Genomic DNA, 19,916 nt, shown 5'->3' with positions numbered 1-19,916 from the left:
ACGATTGACCCCGGAAATATTTTATTTTGCGTAGGTATCTGGAGAATATTCTTCTGTGATTCGTTACTTGATCCGGAAGAAGAGCCAGCAAACGTCACTTGCGATTGGATTGTCTCAGAGGGCGGCGCTTTAGCGAGCCAGTCACCTTGGCAACCGGATGTGACGATCGCGGAAGCCGCTGACTGAGCTTTGCTGGGCTGGCAGCTTCGGTGGGCGGGGTCGGTCGAGCCCGTCCGGCGCAGACTTCTCCACAGACCCGACAGTGCTGAGGGAGGCGCCATTAAGGCCACGCCTCCTACGCTGACTCCGGGTGGCTCTGGAGCGGTGTCGTAGGCTCGCGGAGGCGGAGACTCGGGCCGCTCCTCTCAAAGCCTAGGGCCCGAGCAGCGTCGTCAGCCGCTTTGGTTCTTCCGGTTTCTGGTGGCGGCGTCGCCTCCCTCCGAAGGCTGGGGATACGCCCTCTCAGCCGTCGTTCCCCTTTCGTCATCGAACCCGTCTTGCTCCGGGACACCTGCAGCGAAACATTCTATCGCTCTGGTTCTCGCCCCTTGGAGAGACCTCGCCCCCCCTCACCCCACCCCCATTGCCCACTTTCCTGGATGTGCTGGCCCCTCCGACCCCTCTAAAATGTCCAATAACCTACAGAGGGTCTTCCTGAAACCCGCAGAGGAAAAGTCAGGCAACGCCTCGAAGTGGTAAGTACCGGTTTCGAATCTCGCTCGACACACCCGCCCCTCGCCCGTCTCTTAGCAGGGTGTCGAGTTGGCCGTCGTTTGCGGACTCTGTGCAAGTCAAATGAGCTTGATTACGCAGTGGGAGCGACTGCGGGGCAAGTGCTCCTCACGGGGCCACTCAGAACCCTCAGAGCGCGCCCCTCTTGGAAACGTAAAGCCTCTTCAGAGCCTGACGCAGGCAAGCCTCGGCCGTGGCTCCGCAGGACTCCATCGTCTCAAGTTACGTAGGCGACATAGTAGATAGAGCTCCACGGGAGAGGAAAACCAACATGGCCGACAATCCTGTGTGACTAAAACCTTCTGGAAGATTCTTGCGCACTCGCAGAAAAAACACGCAGCGCCCAGCACGGACATGCAAGTGCAGCCCAGGTGGCGCTGGACCATCAGTGAAAATAGGTAGTATTTAAGAGAGCGAGAAGGAAAGGAAAAATTTTTGTGTAGTTGATGAGTATATGAATTTAGACGCTGAAAAGTTGATCTCGCGTGAAGGAATGGATTTTTCAAAAATCAGATGATAGTTTTATACGAAGAGAAAGAAAAGTAGACAGAGTAATTCTCGTGTAAAATCGATCCTTTAGGACAGATGAGAATGCCATCTCTAATTGGATGTCTCTGTAGAGGAGCTATGTTTGACGTAGGGAGAGTGTAGTATTTCTTAAGACGTACGTACGTACGTAGTTGCGCATTTACAAAATAGTTTTTCACTGACTCAGTTTTTTTAAGGAAAGGTTATGTTGGTCAAGATGAAGTAAAATGGGAACAAAACTGTGAGCGAAGATCGAATATTTTAAGTTGTAGGCTCCATAGTTAGTAGAGGTATAATAAGTGGTGGGAAAAAACTTATGGGGCTCTCTCTGCAGAAGAAAAATGTAAAGAAAGCCTGGAAATTGAGATGTAAAAATCACGGAAGAGGAATTATGTTTGAAGAACATCCGGCTGCCTAAATTTAATCGTAGCTTTGACAGATACTGTTTGTATGACTAAGTGCCTTCTTTCCAGTCGCCTTTCCAGTAAGAGCGCTTAGAGATATTTTAAGAATTAAAAGAAGTGTGTGTAAAATACTGGGTATAGGAAAGCAGAAAACCACTATTTATGTGTTAGCTGTTGTTATTGTAAGAATACAAGTTTGTTTCTGTACAAATTTTAGCCCAGGAAGTAGGCAGTTGGTTTCTTTTCATCACTAGTAGATACAAAACAGAATTATAATAACGACTGAAAAACATGCATAATATTCTAAGAAGAAATAACGAATCGCCTTGAGCTAAAGCAATATTGAAGAACTGCCAAGAAAGAACCACTGCTTTTCAAATCGAATAAAGAGCCAGCTTGTGTGTACGTATGTTGTTTGTTGGCTTACTTTGGTGGAAGCTGGGGGGAGAGGAGAGGCAGAGGTAGTGTTCTGTATAGATGATTCAAAAGTAGAATTACTTTCTAATGATTGTTCATTTCTTCTCCCTTGTTTTGGTACCTGGATATTTGATTACATCTGGCTTACCCTAATTTAATGCAGTTTGTTTTAGGATTGCAATGTTTTTCAATATTAGAAATAGGGTAGACTAAGAACTTAACGTTTATATTTCTTGTGTATTTTAACTCTTTTATCCAGTTTCTCAACCTTTGGCTCTCTATATTTGACATTTTTTAAAACATTACAAATTGAATTATGTTTTGATTATATTCGTAAGTCATTGGGAGTTCTTAACTCGTTGGTTTATGCATTGTTTTCATCATCTTTAAATGCATTTGTTTCTTCAATCACTGGGGTTTGACATCACATATTTGGGACATTTACCAGATGCCTTTATGAAGCTATTTGACTCTTATTTTGGTTATTGCTTTGCATATTCTATTCTGTTTTGTAAGTAACAATCTGCATGACGCGCAAGTATAATTTTATAAATCATTTGATTACTGTTAGTTCTTGAATTTATTGAAAGCTTAGGTTTCATACTTTTCTGGTAATATTTTTGATGGTATTGAATCATTATCTTCATAAACTTAAAATGAGTATATGATTTTCTTATTTTCTATTGATTGTTGGATTTTTCTTGAGTTACTGCTGCTTTTGTAGAGTTTTTCAACACTGCGTTACAGAATGTTTATTGCTTAATGTATCTCTAATTCATCAGGGCATAAAGTGTAAGAATCAAATTTACTCTTAGAGTACAAAGGAAAAATCTGGAAGATCTATGCGATAGTAGGCATTAAGTTTATTTAGATTGGGGCTTTATTTACAAAGAGCAAAACAGGAGTTAGAATGGTATAAGTATAAAGAATGTAAACTTTGGAGTTACAACGACCTAGGTTCATGTCCTAGTTTCCCATTATTATCCGTATAGTTCAAACATTTTGTTGAAAAATATTCACTGAGTGCCTGCTTAAGTGATAGACTGTGCTAAATGGAGAGACTAACTAAAGAAGAGGATATGAACCGTGCCCATGAAAAACCTCATAGCTAAGGGGAAGATGATGTAATACAGTTTTAAATAGCATTACGAACAGGATGCTGTCAGGGCATAGAGAAAGGAAATTGTAGAAAGGATTCGGGAGCACCTGAGTTGGGGAATGTAGATACCAACTTGCCAATTAAAGATAAATGCAGGCTGTGCTCAAGCAGAGGGAACTGGTAAATAAAGCACCAGTATGGTTTATTATTAGCTATTGGTATTTTTGTTTGAGTCTCTACTGTAAGCAGGATGAATAGGTAGCTCTTAAGCGCTTGGTTTGCTCTGCTAGAGAGATTAGACTTCATCTACTGGAGATCATTCAGAGGATTTTATGAAAAGGGTTGTCACTTCCCACGTACATTTTAGATAACTGATGGCAGTGTGGATTTGGGAATGAGGGATCAGGTGTATAAAGATTCTACTTAAGTTGTCCTTTCAGAGATTCTGAAGACCTGAACCAGGTGATGTAGAGTAAGGGTTGGATTCAGAGAAATATGAAAGGGAAAATAGGCATATTTTGTTAGTGAATTGGCACAAAGAAAGGGGGATCAATTATAATGCCAGTTCTCTGGACAGATATTGGTGAATTAATTGAGATGAGGAACACACCAAAAAAACGATTGCAGAGGTATTTGAATTTGAAACTCAGGCAGAGTCAGAGCTGAAAATAGAGATTTGAGTCAGCACCTTAGATGTATTGTAATAAAAGCCTGTGATGCTACATCTCACAATAATAAGAGTTAGGATGTGATTGGCAATTGGCTTCTGTCTGCTCTTAATCCTTTGTTCTTAAATGGGGAGCTAAAATGAGTGTCCATACCAGCAGGCTTGATTTAGTTCGAAACATAATGTTTCATTGTCAGTTTACTGTGCATTTAGTTTTGTACCCCATAAGTGTTATTATCTTTACTATTTGAGTGTGTAACAAAAGGACATCGACATGTATGCCTTACAGGCTAACTGAAATCTGTTTCTCATTAATCTCTCACTTCATGCAGTTGAATTTTTTGGACCTTGTTATGTTTGCTTTATGTTAAAGTAAATACAAGAAAGTATATAGATGGGATTGCCCATGGGAGCATGTAATTCTGAATAAGTTATTTAATATTACCAAACCTCAAACTATAAAATGTAATGGTGATACATTACTGGGCTGCTTATTAGGACTAGCGTTAGCTATTTATAATAATCATCTATTATGTATATAATATTATGTAGTATATAGTATTGTATATATTATCACATGTATATGGGGTATGTACATAATGTTAAATCATAGATAGTACGATGGAAGAAAAGGTCTTCTAGCTGTTGAAAAAAATACATTTTGCAAAAATATCTACAAAATGTTCAATAGCCTGTGAAATTTTTTTCATTCCATTTCTTGTGAATGTGTTATGTCGATATTAGAATAAAAAAAGTTAGAAGTTATATAAATATGTTTAATATACTTACTAAAGTTCTCATACCTTTTTATTAAAGTTCTTACATTGTCAAAAATTACCTGATTCATTTACTTATTCTTGGACACCAATTGTATATTTTAGTGGAGTATGATAACTTGCATTTATTAGGAGCTTATCATAATTCCAGCCCGTCATTTCATTTGCTTCTTATAGCAAGCCTTATCATTCCCATTTTGCTAATGAGGAAACATATTCAAAGAGGTTAAGTAAATTTATTAAAATTAATTAACTAATAATTGGAAGAGCCAAGACTAGAAGCCTGATAATTTTCTAGTGTATTCTTCTTTGCCTTTTAAAGTCTCTGTTCGTTTTTCCAGCGTAGTTTCTCTGTTCAAATACCAACTGGTTTAAAGGAATTAGCACATTGATGATTTTTTTTTTTAAATCTTTAAGTGAAAAACTAGAGCATGGGATGTAGAATCTGGTTCTAATTTTAGTTCTAACATTAGCTTGCAGAGTATGATTTTTTTTTTTTCAACGTTTATTTATTTTTGGGACAGAGAGAGGCAGAGCATGAACGGGGGAGGGGCAGAGAGAGAGGGAGACACAGAATCGGAAACAGGCTCCAGGCTCTGAGCCATCAGCCCAGAGCCCGACGCGGGGCTCGAACTCACGGACCGCGAGATCGCGACCTGGCTGAAGTCGGACGCTTAACTGACTGCGCCACCCAGGCGCCCCCAGAGTATGATTTTTAAGAAGACAGAATCTTTATAAGGTTTTAGTTACAGTTACTCTCGTGGCAGGTCTCTTCTAGATCTGGGGGAAAAATGGATATTGATTGGAGAAGGGTGAATCTCACCCTGTTCATTTCAGTTTAATATTTAGAACTTATTCCATTTGTTACTAGTAAGTCGTGTGTGTTTGTTTTTAATGATGACACGCAGGAGTTAATTCAGCTAATGTTATTGTTTACAATGTGCCAGTTACTCTCTTAGGTGTAGAGGATTTACATGCGAAGTGCATAACTTACCCTTAAGGAATTTATGTCTTTGGTAGATTATGTGAATCTCTGTTGATATAATGACATAGAAGAAACTATTTTCCTTCCCTTTTTGAAGGGGAAATGGAAGAGAAGAGTGTAATCAATGATTAGACTTGAAAATAGTTTGTGCGGTATGTTTTCTGTAAAGCAGGCACATTGAGGCCACATAATGAAGTATGTGAATGAAATATCAGAAGCATGTGCCATTTGTTTACAAACCATACCAATTAAAAATGTGCATGCCCATACACAGATAATTATAAAAGCATAGGTTCTGCTCTTTGAAGCTTTTAATCTGAGGGCTAGATATTATTGACAAATGAAGTGCATAAATAAGCTAAATAAGACTAAAGGAAAGGTATTGAGACAGTTCAGTTAAAATGGAGATTTGGAAGGGATACATTAGTTTTTACATAATTTTTTGAGGCCCTACTGTACTTGGCATTGGGAGAACAATTACAAAGTAAACAGTATAGTCTCTGTAAGGAAAACAATATTTTACTCATTTTTTAGAAGGCATTATATAACTCGTAGCATTCGTGGCACTAGTGGGAATGCTTTATGGATTTCAAGTTGGAAGAAATTAATGTGAGTTTGAGTGACTTGCAAATATTTCATGGAGAAGATGGAATTGACCCTCAATTTATAGCTATGTTTTAAATTGCTGGAGAAGGAAAAAAAAATAACTTGAAGAATACTTAGAATAAATAACGTACATGGGAGAATCCAGAATAGCAAAGAGACCTCTGTGGGAAAATCAGAGATTTTGTGTTTAGAAGTTAGAGATGGTACTGTTGTAGAGATTGGTTGGGTCTAGATTTTAGATAATTTTCAAGTCAAGCTGAATTGACAATGATGTATTATTGGAAGTTTGAGAAAGGAGGTAACAGTATGAAAACAATGATTTAATCTGCCAGAGATACGTAATAGTAGTGGCTGCAGTCACAAAAACTAGTTTAAAAGTCACAGCAAAATACAGGAATGAGATAATGAAGACTAGATAGGTCCTAGGTAATACACGTCTGATCTAGGTCATGGTAGTGGCATTAGTGAAGAAGGAGAAGAATGAGTAAGAGCTGTAAAAAGGAAAAAAACCCCAAAACTTTACAGATGCAGTGATTCATTCACTATACATTTATTGAGTGTTTACACTTTGTAAGTATCTATACAAGATGCTCTGAGTGAATCAAAGGTAAATAAGGGCAATAAAGGTGTCAGTGATGAGTGGGGGATTTAAAACCAAAGTGACTTGGGAAATAATAGTGCTGACATATGACTAGATGGTAGAATAGAGTACTAGTTTTCAGTAGAGAGTAATTTTAACTTTAAAGTCATGGTTTTCAAAAAACATCATGGTATGAAAAGTGAAAGATTTTGGTAGGACATCACAAATATGGAACCGAGGTCAATATTAGGGGATAGGAATGATGGATCTAACTGTGAGGGTCATTATTGCAAAGGAGATAGTTGAAGGAAATAGTTCAAGCAATCGACACAGTAGTTGAAGCAATTGGTACAATCTTTAAGGAAGAATGTCTTTAAGGAGAAACAGGGTCAAGAATTGTGCTTTGGGGAATAGTCTTAAGTGGGTGCTTAAAGTGCAGAATAAGAAAGGGAACATTAAGAAAAACAAGTAAATTGTGCATAATGGACATCATGTTAGGGATCTGTTCACGATGGATAATTAATTAGCTAGCAGTGTCTATTTCAGCAGGAAGCACCTAGAGAATGAGAATAGAATAAAGATAGATTTAACTGTGAAAACACATTTGGTAATCTTTGAGAATGAAATTTAGTAGAATAATGGGAAAGAAAATAGACTGCAGAAGAGCGTGAATTTCGAGACAACTTTTTGGCATATCAGTGATAGGAAGTTGGTAGATGGCCTTAATTGTGGTTCATTAACATCATCTACCAACTTCCTATAATCAAATTTGGCACATAGATCACAATCATCTTTTTTTTTTTTTTAACATTTATTTATTTTTGAGACAGAGAGAGAGCATTAACAGGGGAGGGTCAGAGAAAGAGGGAGACACAGAATATGAAACAGGCTCCAGGCTCTGAGCTGTCAGCACAGAGCCCGATGCGGGGCTTGAACCCATGAACTGTGAGATCATGACCTGAGCCGAAGTTGGACGCTTAACTGACTGATCCACCCAGGCGCCCCTATCATCTTTTTAATCTTACATGACTTTAACATTTATATGGATAATCTCTTTGTCATCTGGTCTTTCAGTACAAAGTTCTTTTTTTTCCCATTGATCTTACTCTGCATTCTGCTGCCATCCATCCACTTCTGTAGTTCTTGTTGTCAGATAAAATTGTTGCATCTATGAAATTCTTGATTCAGGCATCCTCTTTTTGAACACCAGTTGCTATATTTCTAGCTTACTTATTTAAATACTCCCATTCTGATCATTTTTTAACTTTATCTGGCCCTCCAGTCCAACAATCCCTTTATTTTCTTCTTATACTTTCACCTTTGTCTTATTATTTTTTTTCATCCTGTTTAGATTCTATATTCCATCATTTTAATAAATTTTTACCAATATCCTAAACTCTTTTGTTCCTCTTTGATTTTTTTTTTCCCATTCTTCTGAAACCACCCCAGCCCTGGATTTGCTTTCTCTTTGCGTATACCCAGTGGAACAAGAAAATCTCACAAGAGCACAGATTGGTCTCACTATAAATTCATAATCACTACCTATAGCCTTGGGCCATCAGCACTACCTGATGACTGATATTGCCTGAGGTCATCTTGTTCTCTCTCAAAGACTGTTTCAAACCTTTGATTTGCCTCAAATTTCTATTTTTGCTCCTATACTTAGCATATGATGTCATGTCCTTTTCACAGAAAAATAAAAGCCATTATATCAGAATTACTTCAGCCTCTTGACACCAAAGCTTTATAAGCCTAACTGCAGTTGTGCCTAACCTCTCTTTCAGTGCCAATGGAAGAAGGTATTTCTTCACCCCTCTTTAAAGTTCAATTCCTCTACCTGACTGCTGGTTCCCATTTCCTATCTCCTAATCAAACCTTACATTCATTTAGCCCTTTTTATCCTCTTCCTCTTGGTAAATCATATGAGCATTAATATATGCTCTGGTTCATCTAACCTTAAAAAGAGAAAAAAAGATCTCTTATTTGACTCCATTTAGCCTCCATCTACTTGCCAGTCTTTATCTTCCCTTTTGCAGTCAAAGTTCATAAGAGCTGTCTGTATTTTCTATCTTAATATCCTCTACAACTTTCCCCCCCACAAAACTACTCTTTTAAAGCCCTCAGTGACCCTCATACCACTCATGCAAGTAGATTTTTAATTTACATCCTATTTGACTTCTCAGAAACTTTTAAATAGAATTTCTCTAGAGAAGTGTCTATTCATGTTTTCTGCCCATTTGGCCAACAGGCACATGAAAAGATGTTCAGCGTCGCTCCTTATCAGGGAAATACAAATCAAAACCACACTCAGGTATCACCTCACGCCAGTCAGAGTGGCCAAAATGAACAAATCAGGAGACTATAGATGCTGGAGAGGATGTGGAGAAACGGGAACCCTCTTGCACTGTTGGTGGGAATGCAAATTGGTGCAGCCGCTCTGGAAATCAGTGTGGAGGTTCCTCAGAAAATTAAAAATAGACCTACCCTATGACCCAGCAATAGCACTGCTAGGAATTTACCCAAGGGATACAGGAGTACTGATGCATAGGGGCACTTGTACCCCAATGTTCATAGCAGCACTCTCAACAATAGCCAAATTATGGAAAGAGCCTAAATGTCCATCAACTGATGAATGGATAAAGAAATTGTGGTTTATATACACAATGGAATACTACGTGGCAATGAGAAAAAATGAAATATGGCCTTTTGTAGCAACGTGGATGGAACTGGAGAGTGTGATGCTAAGTGAAATAAGCCATACAGAGAAAGACAGATACCATATGGTTTCACTCTTATGTGGATCCTGAGAAACTTAACAGGAACCCATGGGGGAGGGGAAGGAAAAAAAAAAAAAAAAAAAAAGGACGTTAGAGTGGGAGAGAGCCAAAGCATAAGAGACTGTTAAAAACTGAGAACAAACTGAGGGTTGATGGGGGGTGGGAGGGAGGGGAGGGTGGGTGATGGGTATTGAGGAGGGCACCTTTTGGGATGAGCACTGGGTGTTGTATGGAAACCAATTTCTCAATAAATTTCATACATATAAAAAATAAATAAATAAATAAATAAATAAATAGAATTTCTCAGGGGCGACTGGGCAGCTGTTGGTTAAGCATCCAACTCTTGATTTTGGCTCAGGTTATGGTCTTGCGGTCATAAGATTGAGCCTGGCATCAGGCTTCATGCTGAGTGTGGAACCTGCTTACGATTCTCTATCACTGCCCTTATCCTGCTCATGCGCGCACACGCGTGCTCTCTCTCTGAAAAAATAAATGAACTTAAAATAAATAGGGGCACCTGGGTGGCTCAGTCGGTTGAGCGTCTGCCTTCGGCTCAGGTCATGATCTCACATTTGTGGTTTGGGCCCTGCATTGGGCTCTGTGCTGATAGTTCAGAGCCTGGAGTCTGCTTTGGATTCTGTGTCTTTCTCTCTCTTTGCCCCTCCCCTGCTCACTCTCTGTTTCTTTCTGTTTCTCAAAAAATAAAATGTTAAAAAAAATTTTTTAAGTAAATAGAATTGCCCAAGTTTTGTGAAACTCTCTTCTTTGGCTTCCATTGCATCAGAATCTCTTGGTTTTCTTTCTACTGCTCAAAGAAAATGGGAAACTGCTGAAATATTTTAAGCAGGGAAGAGCCAGCTTTAGTATGCTGAAAGCTTTCAGAGGGAGAGGATGTGGCTGAAATAAAGGAAGACCAGTTATGGGGTGCCTGGGTAGCTCAGGCAGTTAAGCTTCCGACTTCAGCCCAGGTCATGATCTCACAGTTCATGTCTCTGCTGTCAGCACAGAGCCTGCTTCTGATCCTCCTGTCCCTCTTCCTCTGCCCCTCTCTAGTGTGTGCTCCCCCTCCCCCAATAAACATTAAAAAAAAAAAAAGACCAGTTATGAAGCTACTATAATAGTCTAAGCTAGAGATGATGTTTGCTTGAATTAGAATGGAGACAGATGATTTGGAAAGAATTGAAAAGATCAAGGGAAATTTAGGAGATAACATCAATAAGATTTTGTGATAGATTGAATATAGATGGTTAGAAAACAGGAAATTGCTTTTTCTGATTTAGACATCTAAAATAGATGGTATGCCGTTTATCATAGAAAAAAACTGGACAAAACCATGTTGGGCTTTAGGTGTATTTGAGATTCTGAATGGAAATGTCATGAGGGAAGTTGAATATATAAGCCTGAGTCTCAAAAAGAGCTAAGATAGAAATATTTTAATTGTTGCTGTATAAATGGTAATATAATTGAAGTCATGCACATAAAAGAAATAATTGGGAAGAGCCTACAGAGTAGGGAGAGAATTCAGTCTCAGCTTTGGTGCGTTCTAGTATTTGAAGGTTGATTCAAGTAGTATGTATGAGTTGCTAAAGAAGACTGAGGAATCATTACAGCAGTAAGAGAATTTCATATCTAGGAAACCTTGGGAAGAGAGTGTTTTAAGAAAAGGAGGAAGCATTTTTGTTCTCATTCAAATGTAATGTATCACTTATCCTACTTAATGATAACTGCCTGATTACATGCACATAAACCAGCAGTTTAAGTTCTTTTCGGGACTGTGGGTTGAACTAGCTTGGCAAGCAAACATTTTCTGTAAAGGTCCAAATAGTAAATATTTCAGATTTTTGTGTGCTATGTGATCATCTCTGGTGTAACTACTCAACTCTGCTATTGTAGCATGAGAACAGCCATTTACAGTACAATAAAGATGAGTGTGACTGTGTACCAATAAAATTATTTATGGATACTGACATTTGAATCTCGTAGTTTTCACATACCACAAAATACTGTTCTTGTGACTTCTAAAAATCATTTAAAACAGAAAAAATATTCTTAGCCTGTGGGCTACACAAAAACAGGGAGGAGACAGATTTGGCCCAGGGCTGTAGTTTACTCACCCTTTTCCCACAACTGAGCCTGTGGCCTGTACCATAACATACCCTCAAGTAAATTTTTGTTGAATAAATTAAAATTGAATAAATTCTAGTCTAGTTTATATGTCTCTGGGGGGTGGGGAGTTGATGAAGGTAGGCTTTCCTCTTTAAGTCCTGAAAGCAAGAATTCATACTTTATGTTCATGCTTCTCTTTCGAGATTAAGTTTTAATTTGCTAAAAGTAAATTTAACATTTTGAAGCACTATCAAGTGGCTAGAAAACAGTTTTAAATGTTTAAAAAGATATAATTATATTAGTTTGGGTTATGGAAAGGTAAAATCATTGTTCCAGGACTTCCTAGAATACACAGAGTTTTTGGGTTTGATTTTTATTAATACCTAAGGTTTTAAAAATGCCTACAGTCAGTAAAACACACCTTTATATCATTGAGAATTCTAATTTTATTATTATTTGTCTTAAGTTTTTGTTTTCATTTGATCTCTGTCATATAAGGCCACACTGTCAGTAGGACATGAACCCTGCATTTATATTGCTAGAATTTAGCATGAGAGACAGTCTATAGGCAAATGAACAAATAGATTAATATATATTTACCAATTGTGATATACCATGAAGGAAATTAACAGGTGTAATATTATAAACTAATAATGAAAGAAGAGCAAAAATAGTTAAGGTGGTAAGAGAATATCTCTCTTGAGAAGTATTATTTATGCTGAGACTTGAGTTATATGGGTGGGAGAAGAGTACCTAGGTAGAGAGACAGCATGTGTGATGACTCTGGATCCCATGAAAGCTTAGTATTTTCCAGGAACTGAAAGGTGGTTTTCGGCATAAATAACTTGGGATCTCTGCATTTAAGAAATCTACAAATTAATTATACAACAGATATTGATATATTTTGGATTTTTAAAAAAATCAGACAGTCTGTACTAAGTTATGGCTCATAAGTATCAGAATCAAAATTGGCTAGGTTAAAAAAAAAACAACCCAGTGTGTTCCACAATCACTGAAAATTATTTAGCTGAAATGGTGTTGCTATTATGTATATGGATTGACAGATAGTTGGAACAAATGTGAGTGATTCCCATACCAAGAGCTATTTAGCACCAAACTTCAAATGTGCTAAGTCAAAGAAGAAAATGGTTCCTACATGAGCAACTCCATTTAGTCTTCAAAAAGGTGGCACACGAAGGTATCACCACAAGAAATGACTTTAAGCAAAAGAAGAATGGCTGACCGTATGACTTCTGAGTCACTGTCAGTAGGAAGAGGACAGAACAGGTTGAATAGAGGGTAGAAAAGAGTGAGGGAAATAGAATGTACATAAATGGAGGTGAAATGAGAATCCTGGTCACTCAGAGTAGAGGAGGAGGACAAGAGGGAAGAATTCAAGTAAAAAGAGAAGGGAGGATGCTCATAGTTTAAGAGGAACATATTCTAGTAAGCATAATTTTATACGGGGTAAAACCTTAGAAAAGTTTAATCTACCCATTGCTTAATCATATGAGAAACTCTAAATCAAAGCTGATCATTATCTTTGATTATCACTTCTATTTAAAATCTTTGTTTTGCAATAGTTCACTTTGAAAACTCAAAGTGACAAATGATATACTTTTATCATATTTTATAAATTTTTATCTTTTTAAAATAATATTTGCAAATATTTGTTTTTAAATAAAATGTATATACCGTCTAGTATGTTGTATTTATTTACTCAATGTTCTTTTAAGTGTTTCAGGCTGCATGTACCAAGTAGTTCAGACGATTGGCTCGGATGGAAAAAATCTTCTGCAATTACTTCCAATTCCTAATTCTTCTGGAAATCTTATACCGCTAGTTCAATCTTCAGTCATGTCTGATGCTTTGAAAGGGAATACAGGAAGCCCAGTTCAAGTTACTTTTCAGACTCAGATTTCCAGCTCTTCCACAAGTGCATCAGTTCAATTGCCCATTTTTCAGCCAGCCAGTTCTTCAAACTATTTTCTTACAAGAACAGTAGATACAGCAGAAAAAGTTAGAGTTACTTCTGTGGGAACTGAAAATTTTACCTCATCAGTTTCTAAAGTTCAGAGTCATGGTGTGAAAATTGATGGACTCACCATGCAAACATTTGCTGTTTCTCCCTCCTCAACACAAAACGATTCACCTTATATTTTAGTAAATACTCAGAGTCTTCCAATGACTGTGAAGTCTCCAGTTTTGCCTTCTGGGCATCATTTACAGATTCCAGCCCATGCTGAAGTGAAATCTGTACCAGCGTCTTCATTGCCTCCTTCAGTTCAGCAAAAGATACTTGCAACTGCAACCACAAGTACCTCAGGAACAGTTGAGGCCTCCCAAATACCAACCGTTATTTACGTATCTCCTGTAAACACAGTGAAAAATGTAGTTACCAAGAACTTTCAAAACATTTATCCAAAACCTGTTACAGAAATAGCAAAGCCAGTGATACTAAATACCACACAAATGCCAGTGAATGTTGCTAAAGAGACACAATTAAAAGGTGGTCAGCATTCTCAAGCTGCTCCTGTGAAATGGATTTTTCAAGAAAATCTACAGCCTTGCAGTCCATCTCTTGTTCCTGTTAAGTCTTCAAATAATGTGGCTTCCAAGATTTTAAAAACTTTTGTAGATAGGAAAAGTTTGGGAGATAATACTATAAATATGCCAGCATTGAACACTGTCAGTCCTAGTGGGACACAGTCCAAAAGTATGCCTATTAAAGATAATGCTTTGGTTATGTTTAATGGGAAAGTCTATCTATTGGCTAAAAAGGGGACAGATGTTTTGCCATCACAAATTGACCAACAGAATTCTGTTTCTCCTGATATTCCACCAAGAAAAGATACATCACAGATAGTGAGTTCAAGCCCAGTCACAGAAATATCCAGAGAGGTTGTAAATATTGTTTTGGCTAAAAGTAAATCTTACCAGATGGAAACAAAATCACTTTCAAATACTCAGCCTGCTTCCATGATCAATCTAAGGGCAGAGAAGAATAAAAAAGTGGAGAAACCATCTCTTTCTACCCCAAACCCACATAATATGAATCAACCCATTAACTACTTAAAACAGAGTAAGATTTTATTCACAAAGCCAGACTTTCCAGATGGATTTAGTACAGTACAGAATGCCCCCAGAAAAGGAAATATCATCCAGAGCATAGAGAAAATAAGTTCCTCTGTTGATGCAACAACTATCACTTCACAACAGTGTGTTTTCAGAGACCAAGAACCAAAGGTAATTTTCCCATGTCAGGGTGTTCTTTTTCTCTATCTATATAGAAAATTTTTCTTTCTTAATTCTCAAAGTTAGTTACCTATGATACCTCTTTCCCCCCCCCTTCTCCCATCCTCCACTCCATCACACACATACCATACACACATGTATGCTTAATTAAGTCAGAGCTTTCATCTGAAGGCAATGTTTGAGGAGGATAATTGAGAGAGTGCAAACAGTATCTCTCTCTTAATTCATTTGGCATGCCAAAGCTTTAAAACAAAATCAAACAAACAAAAAACTCACAGAGCAAGAAGGTTTATTGGTGAAAGATAATGTGAATTCAAAACTTGGTAAATTCTGTGTCCATGTATGTATTTATTAGATTACTGTTAGTATATGAAAAGATCAATATTACGCATATAGGAGAGCTGGGTTTTTTGTTTGTTTATTTTGTGATGGTAGGGAAATATCTGGCAGTTTTTTTAGGTAGATGGTAGAAGGGGTAGGATGGTGCTAATCAGTACCTTTCAGTCATTTGTGGAAATAGGATTTATCAACATCTTTGATTTTGTTTTGTTTTGTTTTAAGTAGACGAGTTTCCTTTTTTTTTTTTAAGCCCTTCTTTCTGACTCTTTAATTATTCAACATATCCACATAGTTACCTTTCTGTTCTGCTTAAGATATGTGTGTCTGTGCTCACTAAATATTTATGCCCACTCTTTCCTTACCTAGAGGCCTTAATAATGTCAGTGTTTCTCCCCTTCCAGAGATATAAGGAGGTAAATTCTGAAGGAGTTTAAGATTGATTGAAGGCATAAGACTTTTCCAGAAGACTACAACTTCCAACTAAAGTTATATAGATTATTTTTTGACTTGTCATTAGTCTGTATTATTTCATCTGTTAACCTTTCTAGTGCAAGAAAGCAAAGTAAATGAGAAATTGTGGAGGAACAGTTTAAGTTTGTACCCAGTTAAATTCATTTTTTTGAGTGTGGGTGGTAAGGCAAGGGTAATGCAAATCAACCATTTAGGACTTTAGAGCATGATGGTTTTTGTTTTGTTTTTTTTAAGTAAGATGAGATGATCACTTAGTTGCCAGTCTGATGAAATAGCTTAAGTAATTGGCAGTATTGTTTGTGTGTTTTTGTTTTCTTAATTGCAGATCCAGAATGAGATGGCATCAACATTAGAAAAAGTTCCTCAAGAGAGGAATGACAAGAACCATTCCCAAGGAGGAAGCAATAAGGTATCACATCTGAAGAATGATGCTGAATTTAAAAAGATATTTGGTCTCACTAAAGATTTGAGAGTGTGCCTTACTCGGATTCCTGATCGCTTGGGCTCTGGAGAAGGTTTTGATTCCTTCAGCCGTTTGGTGAAGACCAATACTTATAAAGAGACGGAGTTTATAGAGAAGGAGGAAAAGAAAAGACAGGTAATATATTTTGTGTCCTTTGTAGTTACTACAAACGTTCACGAGTGTGTTTTCTTGATTTGTTTTTTTAGTCTTGTGCATTAATATGAATGGTAGTTTTCACATTTGCGTGTGTATATATTATACACATTTGGTGTTAAAGAGAACCAAATACACAAAGGTAAAAATGTATCCCCAGTGAATAGAAGACATTTTAAGTGTTTTTATTCACCTGTTTATTTTTTTTCATTAAAAAACTGTAAGAAAATGGCCATAACTTTTTAAACTAGCTATCCTACGTTGAAGACCCTATTTAAAATAAATAATCCAAATGTAGGGAAAATACAAGCATGCAGATGGTCGTTGCAGTATTACCCTTAATACAGACATTTTAAGAAATCTACTTGGTCAATGATGAAAAAAAATCCCTATGACTTTGCCTATTTTACTTAGAAATATATCATTATTACACTGTGTAGTATTCTGAGCTTTAGATCAGAGACTGCTCAACCTTTCCCAATGAAAAGCTTCCACATATGTGCCTACTGTGCACAAGGAAACAAAATGAAGTCAATTCTGTTTCTCAGATTCTTTATAAATGGCTGTTGTATTTTGGCGATAGATCAATACATCTAATAGTTAAGCAGGAAAATGTGAATTAAGCAGTTTATTCTCAGTGAATATCATTAGGACATTGCTATTCATTTTGGTACTGTACAATGGTAAACAATTTTTTGCTAGAGTTCTCAGTATATTTTTTGAGTTGAATTTAATTGATAAGTATTTGTCACCTGCAGACTGTTAAATTTGACAGCATACTGTCTATGTGGCAATAATTGTTTTTCTTTTGAAATCTTAACATGACAACAGGGTTTTGATAAGAAAAGAAAAGCAAAAACCGTTAAAAAGATGGATCACACAAAGAAGAGAAAAACTGAGAGTACTTATAACACAGCTCTAAATGGTGGAACTAATGTCACCAATTCCCAACTTGTCAGCAGTATTTTACCAACTTCAGATGTATCACACCATAACATTCTCACAAGCCGCAACAAAACCAGAGAAGAAAAGAAAACTGAGGTTGAACACTGTACCCCTGAGAACCAGGAAAAAGGCACATTGAGTTTGAATGTAGCTTTTGAGCAAAGTCATTCCTTTAATAAAAGTTATACTGAAGACATTTTCCCCATGACGCCACCAGAGTTAGAGGAAACCATTCGAGATGAAAAAATAAGAAGACTTAAGCAAGTGCTGAGAGAGAAAGAAGCAGCTCTTGAAGAAATGCGTAAGAAGATGAACCAGAAATAATGAAATGTTGCTATTCTTAAAGACTGCAGTGAAATAGCTGTGTTTTTTTCATATACTTTTGCATTAAGTTAATTATAGATGCATTAAGGTGTTCTTTGCATATGAAACTTGTTTTTTCATCAGTTGATTGTTAAATTTTATTTAAGGACTACAAAAAAGATTGATTCACATATGATTCTTGTGAATAATCTACATGGGGTATCTGAGTCTTTGTCTAGATACCTTTTTTTGGAAGGAAAAATTTTCTATTTTTCTATTATTTTAATTAGAAATCCCCGAGTTTGAATATTTGTGCAGAGTTTTTGTTATTGTATGTTTGCATCTTTAGTTGAACCACTCAGGTGTTTTTCCAACAGCAGACAGTTATTATATACTATTGAAATTATATAATCCAGGAGAGGAAATTGGCTCTAAATTTAGCTTTGCCAATGGGCTTATGTATGTACTCAGTCTCTATCCATAAAATGATGTAATTGTTGTAATTTTTTTTTCTATTTCATGGAAGAAAATGTATAATAGCAGTATTATTTAAATATCCAAACATTTCTCAAGAGTTGAGGGATACTTGTTTTGTGGCTTTTACAAAGTAGTTTTATATAAACCAAAATGGGTTTTAGAATTCAGGCTATATAATGTTTGCTTAAAGTGATGCATTATTATTCCTAGGCAAATGCGTTTTCTTCCTTTTTTTGTTTCTTTTTTTTTTTTAATATGTACATATTGAGAAGTAAATCTGAACAATGGCCACATATAATACTTTTTAAAATTGTAAAATGTAGTTATTCTTAATGGAGGCAAACATTTTTCCATCTGGTTATGTTTGATTCGGAGAGGTTGGGATTTGTGTTGTGGATAGGGATTAATGGGAAGGAGGAAAAGTTTACCAAAAAAAGATGAATAAATCCCTGGAAGTAATGTCACATACAACCTGTACGTACTGAAGGGAGTAGAACAAGTGCACACTGATCAACTAAATTCTGCCTTTTAGATTTTTTGTAACAGTTTTATTGAGATAATTCATTTTCCATAAATTCACCTTTTAAAAGTGTACCGTTCGGTGGTTTTTATTGTTTTCACAGAATTGTGCAACCATCAACATGACCTAATTTTAGGACATTTTCATCACTCTCTCCAAAAAACCTCATACCTAATAGTGGTTACCCCCCAAATCCTCCTACCTCCAATCCTAGACAACCACTAACACACTTTATGGATTTGCGTATTGTGGAAAGTCATAAGCATAGTATGAGTCATTCAATATGTTTTCTTATGGGATTGGTTTCTTTCACTTAAAGTTTTCAAGGTTCATCTGTGCTGTAGCATGTATTAGTATTTAATTCTTGTTTAAATTGCTGAATAATAATCTATTATATGAATATACCACACTTTGTTTTCCATTCATCTGTTTCTGGACATTTGGGTTGGTTACACTTTTGGCTACTAAGATGTTATGTTACTATGAATGTTAGGGTGTAAGTTTTTATGTGAATGTATATTTCCAGTTCTCTTGATTGTATACTTAGGAGTGTAATTGCTGGGTCATATCCTAACTCTGTTTAACATTTTTGGGAACTGCCAAACCATATCAGTCGGGTTTTTCTTACCCTCCTCAACCAAAGTGGATTCTTCAAGGACACCAGTGACTTCTATGTTGCGAGATCTAGTGGTCAGTCAGCAGTTGTCTGAATTTATCTATCGTGGGAATATAATTTCATGAATCATTACCTACTTTGAAAATTCTTAAACCATTTTATTAAAGAAGCAGTACATGTGCATTGTAGACAATTTAAAAATACAGCAAGCTAAAATATTAAAAGTTGAAATTTCATGTTCTCCTCATGCTAAAATTTTAATGTTGGGGCTTGGAGATAATGTGATGGCCTCTTTGTTAAGTTTATTCCTAGGTATCTTATTTGTAAATGGGATTGATTCCTTAATTCCTCTTCCTGTTGCTTCATTATTGGCACATAGAAATGCATATTTCTGTACATTAATTTTGTATCCTGTGACTTTACTGAATTCATGTATCAGCTCTAGCAGTTTTTTGGTGGAGTCTTTGGCTTTTCTATATAGAGTATCTTGACATCTACAAATAGTGAAAATTTTACTTCTTCCTTGCCAATTTGGATGCCTTTTATTTTTTTGTTGTCTGGTTGTTATGGCTAGGACATCCAGTACTATGTTAAATAAGTGGTGAGAGAGGACATCCCTGTCTTGTGCCTGACCATAGAGGAAAAAGCTCTCAGTTGGTTGTTCCCATTGAGGATGGTATTAGCTGTAGGTTATTCA

General features: G+C 36.7%; 1 protein-coding gene across 3 annotated transcripts; it reads left to right on the top strand.

Annotated features, from left to right (window-relative positions):
- The first annotated feature begins 297 nt into the window (after window positions 1-297).
- Window positions 298-18,677, top strand: LRIF1 (ligand dependent nuclear receptor interacting factor 1). 3 transcript variants are annotated; one of them, XM_030325213.2, is made up of 4 exons: window positions 298-695; window positions 13,414-14,923; window positions 16,068-16,340; window positions 17,190-18,677. In XM_030325213.2, exons 1-4 carry the CDS (start codon window positions 628-630, stop codon window positions 17,625-17,627), a joined length of 2,289 nt encoding a protein of 762 aa, XP_030181073.1. In that variant the 5' UTR covers window positions 298-627; the 3' UTR covers window positions 17,628-18,677. The 3 variants fall into 3 exon arrangements, with proteins under 3 accessions (XP_030181073.1, XP_030181074.1, XP_030181075.1); XM_030325214.2 differs by having other exon boundaries at window positions 299-695; window positions 13,422-14,923; XM_030325215.2 differs by lacking the exon at window positions 13,414-14,923 and having other exon boundaries at window positions 366-695.
- Window positions 18,678-19,916: the final 1,239 nt, after the last annotated feature.

This window comes from Lynx canadensis, chromosome C1 (genome assembly GCF_007474595.2).
Source record: "Lynx canadensis isolate LIC74 chromosome C1, mLynCan4.pri.v2, whole genome shotgun sequence".
Lineage (NCBI taxonomy): Eukaryota > Metazoa > Chordata > Mammalia > Carnivora > Felidae > Lynx > Lynx canadensis.
Note: the sequence above shows the minus strand (reverse complement) of the source record. Positions and strands in the feature narration are given on the sequence as shown.

Excerpts from the sequence above, each read along its gene's own strand:
- LRIF1 (XM_030325213.2), top strand. The coding sequence starts at position 628 with ATGTCCAATAACCTACAGAGGGTCTTCCTGAAACCCGCAGAGGAAAAG. Across the intron at positions 696-13,413 it reads TCAGGCAACGCCTCGAAGTG|TGTTTCAGGCTGCATGTACC; the intron begins GTAAGTACCGGT and ends TGTTCTTTTAAG. Across the intron at positions 14,924-16,067 it reads TCAGAGACCAAGAACCAAAG|ATCCAGAATGAGATGGCATC; the intron begins GTAATTTTCCCA and ends TCTTAATTGCAG.